This window comes from Podarcis filfolensis, assembly GCF_964270895.1.
Source record: "Podarcis filfolensis genome assembly, chromosome: 15".
NCBI lineage: Eukaryota > Metazoa > Chordata > Lepidosauria > Squamata > Lacertidae > Podarcis > Podarcis filfolensis.
In genome coordinates, this window is record NC_139618.1 from 12,795,049 (window position 1) to 12,808,125 (window position 13,077).

The 13,077-nt window shown below is 48.6% G+C and overlaps 1 protein-coding gene across 2 annotated transcripts in view; it reads right to left on the minus strand.

The window, feature by feature from the left end:
* The window catches only part of CAMKK1 (calcium/calmodulin dependent protein kinase kinase 1), an 83,224-nt gene that overhangs the window by 18,277 nt on the left and 51,870 nt on the right, over window positions 1-13,077 (minus strand). For both annotated transcript variants that reach the window (XM_083587765.1, XM_083587766.1), the window contains exons 9-12: window positions 12,609-12,697; window positions 5,424-5,623; window positions 4,759-4,812; window positions 3,680-3,753 (exon numbers count right to left, since the gene is read on the minus strand). In XM_083587765.1, coding sequence (XP_083443891.1) covers window positions 3,680-3,753; window positions 4,759-4,812; window positions 5,424-5,623; window positions 12,609-12,697 — 417 coding nt within the window. The remainder of the gene's footprint in view (window positions 1-3,679; window positions 3,754-4,758; window positions 4,813-5,423; window positions 5,624-12,608; window positions 12,698-13,077) is intronic.

Below are 13,077 nucleotides of genomic sequence, written 5' to 3' on the forward strand. Positions count from 1 at the left end.
AGGCCCCATTAGCTAAAGTGGTGCTTCAGGTTAAGAACAGTTTCAGGTTAAGAACAGACCTCCGGAACGAATTAAGTCCTTAACCCGAGGTACCACTGTAAGAGTCGGCTGGATCAGGCCCAATGGACCATCTAGACAAGAACACTGTTCTCACAGTGACCACCCAGATGCCTGTGGGAAACCCACAAGCTCGGACACCAGCACAAGAGCCCTCTCTCCTCCTGCCGTTTGCAGCAACTGCTCCGAAACCCGGAGTACACTTGCCCCAGAACTTGGAGGGCTAAGCTGGCTGGGGGATCCTGCCAGGGCCCTGCCGGACTTATGCTGCCACGCCAAGAATGCCCCAGGGAACTCCCAGCTGACTTAATGCGTGAAATGGCCATGGCACTGCAAGGCGTCAATAGTAAAATCTGAACTTGAGCTACTGCATACTAGCGTGCAGCGTCAGAGCAGATTAGGCAGCGCTGCCTCGGTGGGGCGTCTCAGGGACATGATTCCAGGCCCCAGGCAAGCTCAGTCTCCCGGGTTTCGGAGGGCAGCTTTACTGAGACATTTCACAGGCAATGCTGGAAGTCCTGGCAAGCGCATTGACACACCCCATGGGCACTGGTGCACCCTGCACTATGTGATGGGTGGGGAGGAAAGGGCAGTCGCCCACGGCCAAGAGTCGCAGCCACATGGCCATCACCACCGGGACCTTTGCTGGACAACACCCCTTCTTTGCATTGACAGCCCCCACCCCCAAATCACAAACCTACCCCAACTTCCCAGCATACAAAAAGGGTGATTAAATTTGGGGAAGCAGGTTCCTTGGCTCAGCCTGGTTGTAAGGATCTCCTAGATAGTTTTAGACCATTGACAGGGCCAGGGGGCAGTGAGGATGCTCAGTCCCTCCGTGTGCATGATTTACAATCCAACACCGAAAACAAGCCCAGGGTTAAAGAAAGAGGGGCCTCTCTCTCCGAACACTTGCCGCTCCCCCCCCCCATTCGTTTCTCCACCCACCCACATTCTTCCCCCGATATTCCTTTTCAAGCGGCGGCAGCGATATGATATCATCTTTACATTTCAATTAGGAACGAAGGATTAATTCATGCAAGTAGGTCAGGAATCCTTTGCCTTGGTGCAACGCCGAGTTGGGAGAATCACAGCTGCAGCATCTTCGCTCGAGACGCAAGTTTGGGGGTGGGCTGGGAAGGGGACAACGAAACTTTCTACGAAAGCTGTGAGACGGGGATGGGCAATGCTGTTGTTTTTTCCCCTGCTAGCATTTCCTTGGGGGAGGGGATCTGCTGGAGCTGCATGTTGGCAGCAAGCAAGGTCAGTCAGAAGGTGAGGTCGGAGCCCCCCAAAAGGGTAAAGTCACCCCTTTCTGCCCTGCTCCTCTCTCTGCCACTCAGGGGAGGAGGAAGGGGGGGTGCGGTGGGTGCTGTCTGTTCTGGGTGTCACCACTGAGCAGGGTGACAAAATGCACTCACCGCAGGGCCTGCAGTGCGCCTGAGTCATGTGTCTCTCCTGGGAGAGACACGGTGGCTTGGGCGCACGCAGGCTCCACACTGGCCAAACAGTCTGCCCACTGCCTCCCCCCCCCCAGCTGTAGGGCAGCTGAATGGGAGGAGGCAGGCAGACTCTGGAGGCCCCATGGTGCACCCCGCCCCTATGGGCGGCTCGCCCCACCCCTATGGGTGGCTTGCAGCTCCTCAGGTGCCTGAGCGGCTTCCTCCGCCACTGCTGCCACTCCCTACTCTTTTTTCTCTGCCTCCCACTGCCTTTTCTTTCTCTGCCACCCCCTTCTCTCCTTCTCGTCTCCCTTTACTCTTCCCCTCTCTCTGCCACCCCCCCCCCGTTCCCCCTGTCTCAAACCCATTGCCAGTCAGAGTAGACAACACTGAGTTAGACAGATAAACCAATAGCAGCTTCCTAAAGTATCACAGAATTATGGAATTGTAGAGTTGAAGGGGGGGGACACACGGGTGTTGCTGTGGGTTAAACCACAGAGCCTAGGACTTGCTGATCAGAAGGGCGGCGGTTCAAATCCCCGCAACGGGGTGAGCTCCCGTTGCTCGGTCCCTGCTCCTGCCAACCTAGCAGTTTGAAAGCACATCAAAGTGCAAGTAGATAAATAGGTACCGCTCCAGCGGGAAGGTAAACGGCCACATGACCCGGAAGCTGTACACCGGCTCCCTCCGCCAATAAAGTGAGATGAGCGCCGCAACCCCAGAGTCGGTCACGACTGGACCTAATGTTCAGGGGTCCCTTTACCTTTACCTAGAGTTGGAAGGGACCCTCCCTCCCCGGGTCCAGCCCTCCTGCAGTTCAGGAATCTCAGCTAAAGCACCCACGACAGATGGCCATCCAACCTCTGCTTAAAAACCTCCAGTGAAGGAGAGGCCACAGCCACCTGAGGGAGACCATTCCACAGTCAAACAGCTCTTACTAGTTATCTGCAATTCAGGAATCCTGCCGGCAGCCATCCCTGAGTAGACTCGAACCACCAATCGGGTTAACAGCCAGATGCACAGACCCATTGCAAAACCTGTGCACTCTGGATATTTTTCTTAAAATATTTCATTTTGATATATATGAATCTGCTTGTGTGCATGTGTAAAGATACAGGATCACATCTTCAGGCTCATTATTCATGTATTAATTTATACATCTCCATCTATCTTTGAAGCTAAGGCTGGCTCCCGGTTTCTTGTCCTTGGCTGCCACTACAAGCCCCGCTCACATTTCCCAGGGTGGAAATTCCACAATCCTGTCTTCTCTCTTGGACCTGTGACTTGGCCCTTATTGAAAGTGCCAGAGAACCACTAACCCAGGATGCTATATCTGCCCACTCGGAATGGGAGGAGCTGGGTGTAGCCTTTGCTGTGGGAGGGAAAGACTTTTCTCTCACGTCAGGCAGGACATACACAGATTGGCTGGTGCAGGTAGGGGAGAGGAGAGGAGAGGAGAAAAACAGATAACCAAATGGTGCAGCACTCATTAGGGGGGACCATCTAACTTGCTAAAGGTCAGTGATGCCTAACTTGGTAAATGTCAGCAATGGCTAACTTGGAAAATGACAACAATGTCTAACTTGGTAAGTGTCAACAATGACCGGAGCAATGAGTCATAATCTCACTCCTTCCAGGGGCTCAGAAAAATACCAGAGTCAACTGTGCTCAATGCTGCTGCGAGGTGAAGCAAAACCACCTCCTCTGGTCCACAATGAAGAAGAAGAGTTTGGATTTGATATCCCGCTTTATCACTACCCGAAGAAGTCTCAAAGCAGCTACCATTCTCCTTTTCCCTCTTCCCCCACAACAAACACTCTGTGAGGTGAATGAGGCTGAGAGTCTTCAAAGAAGTGAGACTAGCCCAAGGTCACCCAGCAGCTGCATGTGGAGGAGCGGGGAAGCGAACCCAGTTCACCAGATTACAAGTCTACCACTCTTAACCACTACACCACACTGGCTCTCTTTGAGAGGTAGTGAGAATGCAAACTTGTGGGTTAAGAGCATCAGGCCAAAGACACATCTTGTCCAGCATCCTGTTCTCACTGTGGCAAACCAGAAGCCCCAATGGGAAGTCTGCAAGCAAGACCTGAGGGCAACAGAAGCCCTTCTCCTCACTTGGGATTCCCAGTCATCTGCAGCAACCTTGTGCTCCACTGCGACCAGCAAATCTTACTTACTCTTCCGGGAAATCCACTGGCTTGTTCTTGATCTTGTTGTGAAGAGCAAGGATAAATTCATCAATGAAAGGACACTGCAAAACAGAGCAAAGATTTGCATGCTTTTGTGAATCCTCTGCTTTAGCCCTCTTGTTCGCACTTACAGACTAAAACTCTATAACCAATCGCAAGGAACCCTGAGAGCTCAGCTCTGCAAGGAGGCTGGGGCATTCCTGCCAGGGGTGCCAACTTAAATTAAAATATTGGGGGTGGGATAGGTCACAAGATGCGGCGCACACACACACAACATTTGAATGGCGACGGTCATCAACTTCGAGGGGGACCAGCCCCCTCAAGTATTTTATTGGGGTGGGGTGTGTGAAGGGATCTTGGCCCCAATGATTCCTGCAGAGAGATTCTTAGAACATCTTCATACAAGATGCTTTTCAGTTGCACACTTAAGAACTGCCTTCCTTCTCCATCATGAGCCTGCCTGAGATTTATGTTCTTTTTATAATTTGCTCAGGATTCTTTTATCTAATCATTTGGCAATTAGTAACCATCATCAACAACAGCTCCAGAAAGAAATTACTTCAGGTCATTAATCAGCCTCTGGCAGATTAATATTCTGCAGCCTGATAAATGAGTTTGGTGGGCACTGTTTTGTTGTTCTCGTTTTAACCATTTACTTTTGTTATTGTGTTTTTGCTCTGTGAACCACCCTGAGATCTTGGATTGGATTGGATTTGGATTTGATATCCCGCCTTTCACTCCCTTTAAGGAGTCTCAAAGAGGCTAACATTCTCCTTTCCCTTCCTCCCCCACAACAAACACTCTGTGAGGTGAGTGAGGCTGAGAGACTTCAAAGAAGTGTGACTGGCCCAAAGTCACCCAGCAGCTGCATGTGGAGGAACGGAGACGCGAACCGCGAACCGCGAATCTTGTGATGAAGGGCAGCATAGAACTCTAATGAATGATAATAATCTGCTGCCCCTGCGGATCCAGCTGCCTGAGGCAGTTGCCTCATCTTGCCTCAAGGGTGGGCCGGCCCTGCCCCAGCCACCACCACAAAACCCGTCCCCCTTTTACAGACATCTTACCTTTCCATACACAAAGCAAAATAGTGTGATCCCCATGGCCCAGACATCTAGTGCCTGAAAAGAAGCAAACAGATTTTTAAAAAACAGATCTCCCGGGAAGGGGGGGTTGCAACAAAATGTTGTGGTATAAAGCGCCCCCACTGAGAATACTCCAGCTCCTCCCCATTTCCCCATTGCTTCCCTCCAACCCCGGTTACAGCCAGTCAGCATTTTGTGGCCAATGAGCATGCTCAGCTCTTAAAAAGTAAAGGGACCCCTGACCATTAGGTCCAGTCGTAACCGACTCTGGGGTTGCTGCGCTCATCTCGCTTTATTGGCCAAGGGAGCTGGCGTACAGCTTCCGGGTCATGTGGCCAGCATGACTAAGCCACTTCTGGTGAACCAGAGCAGCGCACGAAAACGCCATTTACCTTCCCGCCAGAGCGGTACCTATTTATCTACTTGCACTTTGTGCTTTCGAACTGCTAGGTTGGCAGGAGCTGGGACCGTGCAACAGGAGCTCACTCCGTCGCAGGTATTCGAACCGCCAACCTTTTGATTGGCAAGCCCTAGGCTCTGTGGTTTAACCCACAGCGCCACTAGTAAGAGCTCAGCTCAGCTCTTACTGGGCTCTTATTGGGGTCCCCTCCCCAAGCGGGGTCCACATCACATAAGCAGCATCCTACCTTCCCACTGAAGCTCTTCCCAGACTCAGAAAGGGCTTCAGGGGCCATGAAGGCTGGAGTCCCAGCAGTGCTGGAGAGCTGGGCATCGCTGCCCTCAAACTGATTGCTCACTCCGAAGTCGGCAATTTTGACGTGCCCGTCATCCCCCAAGAGCAAGTTGGAAGGCTTGATGTCCCGGTGGATGATCTTCTGGTAATGCACTGAAGAGAGGTGGAGAGGAGAACTTTTATAGAACCTTTATTCTCAGTCATGATGGAACTCACCGGTGGATAATCCTTTTAGTTTTATATAGCTTTGCTTTATTATCCCTTTGGAGATGCACTTTTGTCTCTCCAGGCAGTGACATTTTATGGTTCGCATTTTTAATTCTTTGTTTACTTTTTCTCTGGTTTTTTTTTTGTTCTGTTTGCAATTTTTTGCTGCTGTGCACAACTCAATACACACAAGAGAGACTTTCTGTTCACGGCTGCGAGTGAAAGATCCCGATAACTAAGAGAGATCTGATTCTCTCTCCAGATGGAGGAGGGGCTGTGGCTCAGTGGTTAGAGCACCTGCATTGAATGCAGAAGGTCCTGCTGTTCTGTACAGTTCTGGGCTATTGCTTAGGGTTTTTTTTGTTTTGTTTTGGTTGTTGTTTTTGATATCAATGTTTTGCATCTTCATTTTAAATCTTATTTTAATGTGGAAATTGTTCGATTTGGTTGTGTAATTTTCGATGTTTCAGTTCTTGTTTAGGACTACCTTTGTTATGTTTGCAATTACATATTTCTTTCTTGCATAAGCTGCCTTGAGGATGATTTTAACTATGGGAAGGCAACGTGGAAATAAAATTATGTATGTATGAATGTAATCCAAGGGCAGCTGTGCCATAAATCAAGGTAATTTCAGCCTCAAGGCAAAGACTCTGCACCTCTCACCATGGTAGGTATACAGAGTCCGAGGTCAGTTTCTTTTGCATAACCATCCCCTTGCAGCAAAAGAAAAAAAAAGTTTTTGGTGCATGGATGTGACCTGCATCTCTAATGCTGCAGCAGTGCTGCTGCAGTGCCCAGCTTGCAGTCTGCCGGTTTGGGTAATGGGACAGGGTAAAGAGGGCAAGTTGCCAACCAACACACGGAGAATGTCAACAGGGCTATGTGAGCAGGAGTGTGTGTGTGTTAAGTCAAACAAATAAATGAATTCATTACGAAAGGGGTCCTGCTATGTTATCAGTCAAAACAGTTGGTTTACGGATGCTCGAGGAATTCCATCATTGCAAATGCCTGCATTCCTACAACCTCTCGGGCTAAGGCTTGGATCAGACCCTACTTAGCAACTGTTTCTTAATAATAATAATAATAATAATAATAATAATAATAATAATAATAAAAGAAATTTTATTTATACCCCGCCCTCCTCGGCCAGAGCCGGGCTCGGGGAGGCTAACACGAATAAAATCACAGTAAAAAAAAAACATGATAGGGGAAGAAAAAAAACCCAATTTAAAATACAGGTTCTTGCTGTTCTCTTGGTTGCATGAACATAGCAAAACACACAGCCTTTCAAATTACGGGAAATGGGCTTTCCACTAAACATTAGGCAGAACTTTCTGACAGTAAGAGCTGTTTGACAGTGGAATGGGCCACCTCAGAAGGTGATGCGACTCTCCTTCGCTGGAGATTTTCAAGCAGAGGTTGGATGGCTATCTGTCAGTTTAGTTGCGAGTTCTGCATTGCAGGGGGTTGGACTAGATGGCCCTTGAGGTCTACAACTAATCCAGAATGTGGCAGCTAGACTGGTGACTGGAAGCAGCCGCCGAGACCATATAACACCGGGAACACCCTCCCACCAGATGACAAAGAGAAAAACAACTACCAGACTTTTAGAAGACATCTGAAGGCAGCCCTCTTTAGGGAAGCTTTTAATGTTTAATAGGTTATTGTATTTTAGTGTTTTGTTGGAAGCCGCCCAGAGTGGCTGGGGAAACCCAGCCAGATGGGCAGGGTATAAATAATTATTATTTATTACTAGTGAGGTCCCTTCCAGATCTCCAATTCTATCATTTTTAATTGTCCTGACTCCGGGAGGGATGACTTGGATGACTGACAGGAGGCTTGTTCCACCCCCCCCCCCCACCTGAGACCCCCGCGCAGCATTTCCCAAGGGCACGACATTAGCGTACCAGTACTCTTCCCCTTATAACACATACATCTTAAGAAACTGGGGAGGGCGGGGGACTGAGATCCAGCCTTCATTTGGGCTCCCACTGGGCAGCTTCCCCGCCAACAGAGACCCAGTGCAGTATGAATCACGGCTTCTGGCAGGAGCCGATCCAAAGAGCTGCTTTGGCAAAACGTTCAGCTAACAAATGGGCTCCCAAGTTGGTTGTGACAGGTAATCATTACGTGCAGGAACAAGCATGAAGGAGAGTTCGGCTCCTTGCTCAGACGCATCCTTGGTATATAAGATGCTTTCCTGTCGCCGCTTCTGTCAAGGTTCCCCAGGGGAGGGAAAAACAACAACGCTAATTCCCATTGTCATGAAAACTTAGAATCAGAGAGTTGGAAGGGACCCTGAGAATCATCTAGTCCAACCCCCTGCAATGCAGGAATAAGCAGAGGTCCCATATGGGGATCAAACCTGCAACCTTGGCGTTATCAGCACCACGCTCTAGCCAACTGAGCTATCCACTTGCACAACTGCTACTTATTAGAGGGCCTTCTCAGCAGTGGCCCCCTCCCTGTGGAACGCCCTCCAGTCAGATGCCAGGGAGATAAATAATTGCATAACTTCAGAAAACATCTGAAGGCAGCCCTGTTCAGGAAAGTTTTTAAATGTCTTACATTTTATTATTTCTTTATATTTTGCTGGAAGCAGCCCAGAGTGGCTGGGGAAACCCAGCCAGATGGGTGGGGTATAAACAATAAAAATTTTATTATTAAAACTATTATTATGGGACATCTTTGCCCTCTCTTCCTATTCTTCTTCTCTCCCTCCCTATTTTCCCTTCTTTCAATTTAAATATATATATGTGTGTGTATCTTTACTAATATCAAGGCTTGCAGTTTTGCAATTTGAACAAATTATAAACAAGCTCCATTTTCACACCAGCCTCATAATTCAATCTACCTTCTCTTACTCCTGGCTTAGGGAACCTTTGGCCTTCTAGATCTTGCTGGACTACAACTCCCATCATCCCTGGCCACACTTGCTGGAACGGATGGGAGTTCTAGTTCAGCAACAACTAGATGAGCAATTTTCAAATCAATTCTTTTTACAGGGACCTCTGAGAATTGTAGCTTTATGAGCTGAATACAGGGGTCTCCTAACAACTCTCAGCACCCTCAAGAAACTACAACTCCCAGAATTCTTTGCGGGGTTTTTTGCAAGGTGGGGGGAGAAGGAACTACGACTATTTAAAGCAGTAAAAGGTAAAGGTAAAGGGACCCCTGACTGTTAGGTCCAGTCGCGGACAACTCTAGGGTTGCAGCGCTCATCTCGTTTTACTGGCCGAAGGAGCCGGCATACAGCTTCCGGGTCATGTGGCCAGCATGACTAAGCCGCTTCTGGCGAACCAGAGCAGCGCACAGAAACGCTGTTTACCTTCCCACCAGAGCGGTACCTATTTATCTACTTGCACTCGACGTGCTTTCGAACTGCTAGGTTGGCAGGAGCAGGGACCGAGCAACGGGAGCTCACCCCATTGCGGGGATTCGAACTGCCGACCTTCTGATCGGCAAGCCCTAGGCTCTGTGGTTTAATTGTGGTTTAAAGCAGTACCACAGTGCTTTTGTTTCGTGCAAATGCGACCAGAGAGAGTAAGTTTGGCTGACTGAGATTATAGATGAAAGGAGGAAAGAAAGCTACTGCAAAATGTCTGAAATGAAACCTCACAGCCTGTTTTCTTTCGCTGGCATCTTCATGCCTCGGAGCCAGCAGCCTGAGAACCACACAGATTCCACCACCATTCAGGGAGGGAAGGGAGGGGAATGAATGAATGAACGAATGCACTTCAAGCACAATGGCACATCATGCCGTCTGCCGATTCTTGCCGCATTATATTTGATCAGCAGAGTTGCTTGCCGCAGTTCAAGGACAAAGAGCACTCCATAAGGCGCTGCCGCCACAGAAACACGCTTTTAGCTATCGGCTTCGCTTCACAGCATCTGGAGGGGAGGGTGATTTAACACCCTATCAAAAGAAATCTGCTGGGGGGGGGAGAGATGTAGGATGGGGGGAATCTAAGGGGAAGGGAAGACAGCGGGGAGAGGTCACAGGAACATAGAAAACTGCCTTGCACTGAGTCAGACCAAGTATTTGTCAACACTGACTTGGCAGCCACTCTCTCTGGGGTTTCAGGCAGGGGGACATCCCCAGCCATAGGACAGGGCAGTCAATCGCAAGGAGCAAGTTGGAATTAACTCTTTATTAGCAGAAAGAGGATCTGCACAGGAGTGTCAGGCCTAATGACCATAGCAACTCATCTCTGGTAGGTCTTGCTAGACTGGTGACTGGGAGCGGCTGCCGAGACCATATAACACCGGTCTTGAAAGACCTACATTGGCTCCCAGTACATTTCTGAGCACAATTCAAAGTGTTGGTGCTGACCTTTAAAGCCCTAAACGGCCTCGGTCCAGTATACCTGAAGGAGCGCCTCCACCCCCATCGTTCTGCCTGGGCACTGAGGTCCAGCGCCGAGGGCCTTCTGGCGGTTCCCTCGCTGCGAGAAGCCAAGTTACAGAGAACCAGGCAGAGGGCCTTCTCGGTAGTGGCACCCGCCCTGTGGAACGCCCTCCCACCAGATATCAAAGAGAAAAACAACTACCAGACTTTTAGAAGACATCTGAAGGCAGCCCTGTTTAGGGAAGCTTTTAATGTTTGATGTATTACAGTATTTTAATATTTTGGGGGAGCTGCCCAGAGTGGCTGGGGAAGCCCAGCTAGATGGGCGGGGTATAAATAATAAATTATTATTATTATTATTATTATTATTATTATTATTATTATTATTATTAGCATGCAAAACAGATGCCCTGCCACTGAACTACAGACTCTTATTTCAAGTAAAGCAAGGTTCTAGTCCTGATTATTCTGAATAGAGGGCTGCTTTAGAGTGTCAGAAGCTGCCCTATACTGACAGAAAGAAAGGAAAATTGACACATCTGACTTAGGCGGAGCCGCTATGTTAAGTAAAGCAGACATGGGTCGATGGCGGAGCCCTCAAGAACCCAGAGGGTGTTTATATCTGGGTGCTTCCCTTTAGCACCGAGGTTGGCATGGAGTCAGAGGTGGACATAGGGGAGCGCGAACAATGGAAGGCGAGAGGAGGGGGTCTGTGTGTGCCAAAATTTGGCAGGCACACAGGGCGCTGCTGACATTGTCTGCCACTGCTGGAGTTTGGGAGCACTGCAGCAGGACTGAGCTTGTGAATCGAGGAGAAAGTGAGCGTACGAGGTGCTTGCAACCTCCCTGTGGTTTCATCAACAGTCCACACACACACGCACAGAGCGCCCTTTCTTCTTCCTAAACCTGCTTGTTCAACCGCAGATTAAAACACCTCCCTCGAGGGTGCTGCGCTGCCCGTCTCCACATTAACCGCCACGGGCTTTCCTGGACGCAATCAATAAAGGTGTTACGATTTGTAGGAAGGAAGGAGCGAGCGGGGGTGGGGTGGGGTGGAGAAATTGATTCTTCCCCTCCACCCTGCTTCCTCACTGAAACAAGAACAGCTTGAGCCTTGCAAAGGGTGTGTGGGGGGGTATTATTAATTTTTTTTAAAGGAGTGAGAGAGTCTAGACAAAGGAGAGTAATCATTCACACATTAAGCCTTTTCTGTAGCTTTGGCAAGAGTTCTGGCAAGATCAGCCTGGCTTTTGGAAGGTACCTAACGTAAGATTACCAGATTTCCCCCCCCCCCCCAAGGAATCTGAGGACACTTTTCAACTTCAGTCAGATTCAGTGGATTTTGTCAGGGGCCTGATTTGTAAATCTGGGGACTGTCCCCGGGAAACAGGGATGTCCGGTAACCTTAACCTAGCAGGTAGGGGCCCCTAAGGATCATATCCAACTGCTCAGAGTAGACTCACTGGAATTAATGAGCCCAAGTTAGTCCATTACTCTTAATGGGTCTACTTTGAGAAGGAATAATACTGGGCACAACCCTGTGTTGCAACAGAATTTAAGTTCTTTTTACAAGCCTTAAAACACACACAAACACACACAGTTGCATTTTTGTTTTAGAGGCTCTTCTGCACAGGAACCCTTAAGAGCTGTTTCCAGTCAGTGTAAGAAATATTGAGCTAGATAGGCAAATGGCCTGACTCCAATATAAAGCAGATTAAGGTTGAGGAACTGGATCTCGCTGGTGGATCAGAACCTTATTTCCTCCTCCTCCATCTCCATGGGCCAACCTTGACAGGCGGGCAGAACCACCCACCTGTCAATAAACCAATGTCATAACGGACACCTGTCAAAGTTCAAAGGAGGTCACTGTACAGTGGTACCTCCGGTTAAGTACTTAATTCGTTCCGGAGGTCCGTTCTTAACCTGAAACTGTTCTTAACCTGAAGCACCACTTTAGCTAATGGGGCCTCCTGCTGCCGCGCTGCCAGAGCACGATTTCTGTTCTCATCCTGAAGCAAAGTTCTTAACCCGAGGTACTATTTCTGGGTTAGTGGAGTCTGTAACCTGAAGCGTATGTAACCTGAAGCGTCTGCAACCTGAGGTACCACTGTACATGCCAATCTGCAGTTACAGCACCCATCTCTGAAGATGCACCTTCAATGCCATTCAGCTGATGGGCAACCAGGAGTGCACCTTCAAAGAGATTTATCTGAGAGGTGGTTTGATAGTCACCTTCAAATACCTTCAAGGTATTTTGGTAGGTCTGAGAACATTTACTGTCTGAAACCACGGCCAGTCAGTGAAGGCAATACTGAGTTGATGGATCAAAGGTCTGAGTCGGCAGGTGCCTATGTTCCAGGGGCCTGCAGATACGGAAGGTGGATGTACCATAGCTGGAGACCACCTGGCCTATGCTGTGCCAACCTCTCACATATTTCCAGAAGGGCCCGGAACAATCTAGAAAGCAGGTCCTAGGCCAGCTCCAAATATGCTTCTGGAGGCTCCAGAACTCGGCCTACCCCAATTTATTCTTGGGTGCCCTTCCACCCGAATGCCATGGAAACGTGTCGTTTTGATACTCACAGTATTCAATGCCCAAGACGATGTCCCTTAAGTAGAGTCGGGCCTGTTCCTCGGTGAAGGGGGTGTCACATGGTACTTCCATGACAGGCCTAAAAGTGAGGTAAAACAAGGAGAACTACAAAAGGCCTTTTCATATCATCACATAAGACCAATCTGGGAAGGATATGTTCAGTATGGAGCTGCAATCAAACCTGGCTCCCTCTATTCTCCATGGAAATCCTATTATATTTATACACTGCTGAACTTTTAGAAAAACCCTCTCTAAGTGTTATAAAATACTGATAAAATCCACATACTTAAAAAACCTATCCAGTCTCAGTCGTATTATTATTACTACTGCTACCATTAATTAAATTTATTAGTCGCTTTTTTGCAACTCACAAGCACGTTACAATTTCTTAAGCAAAAAACAAACACCTAAGTACATTAAAACCAGCATTTTATTTTTTAAACCTATGCTACCTGAAGG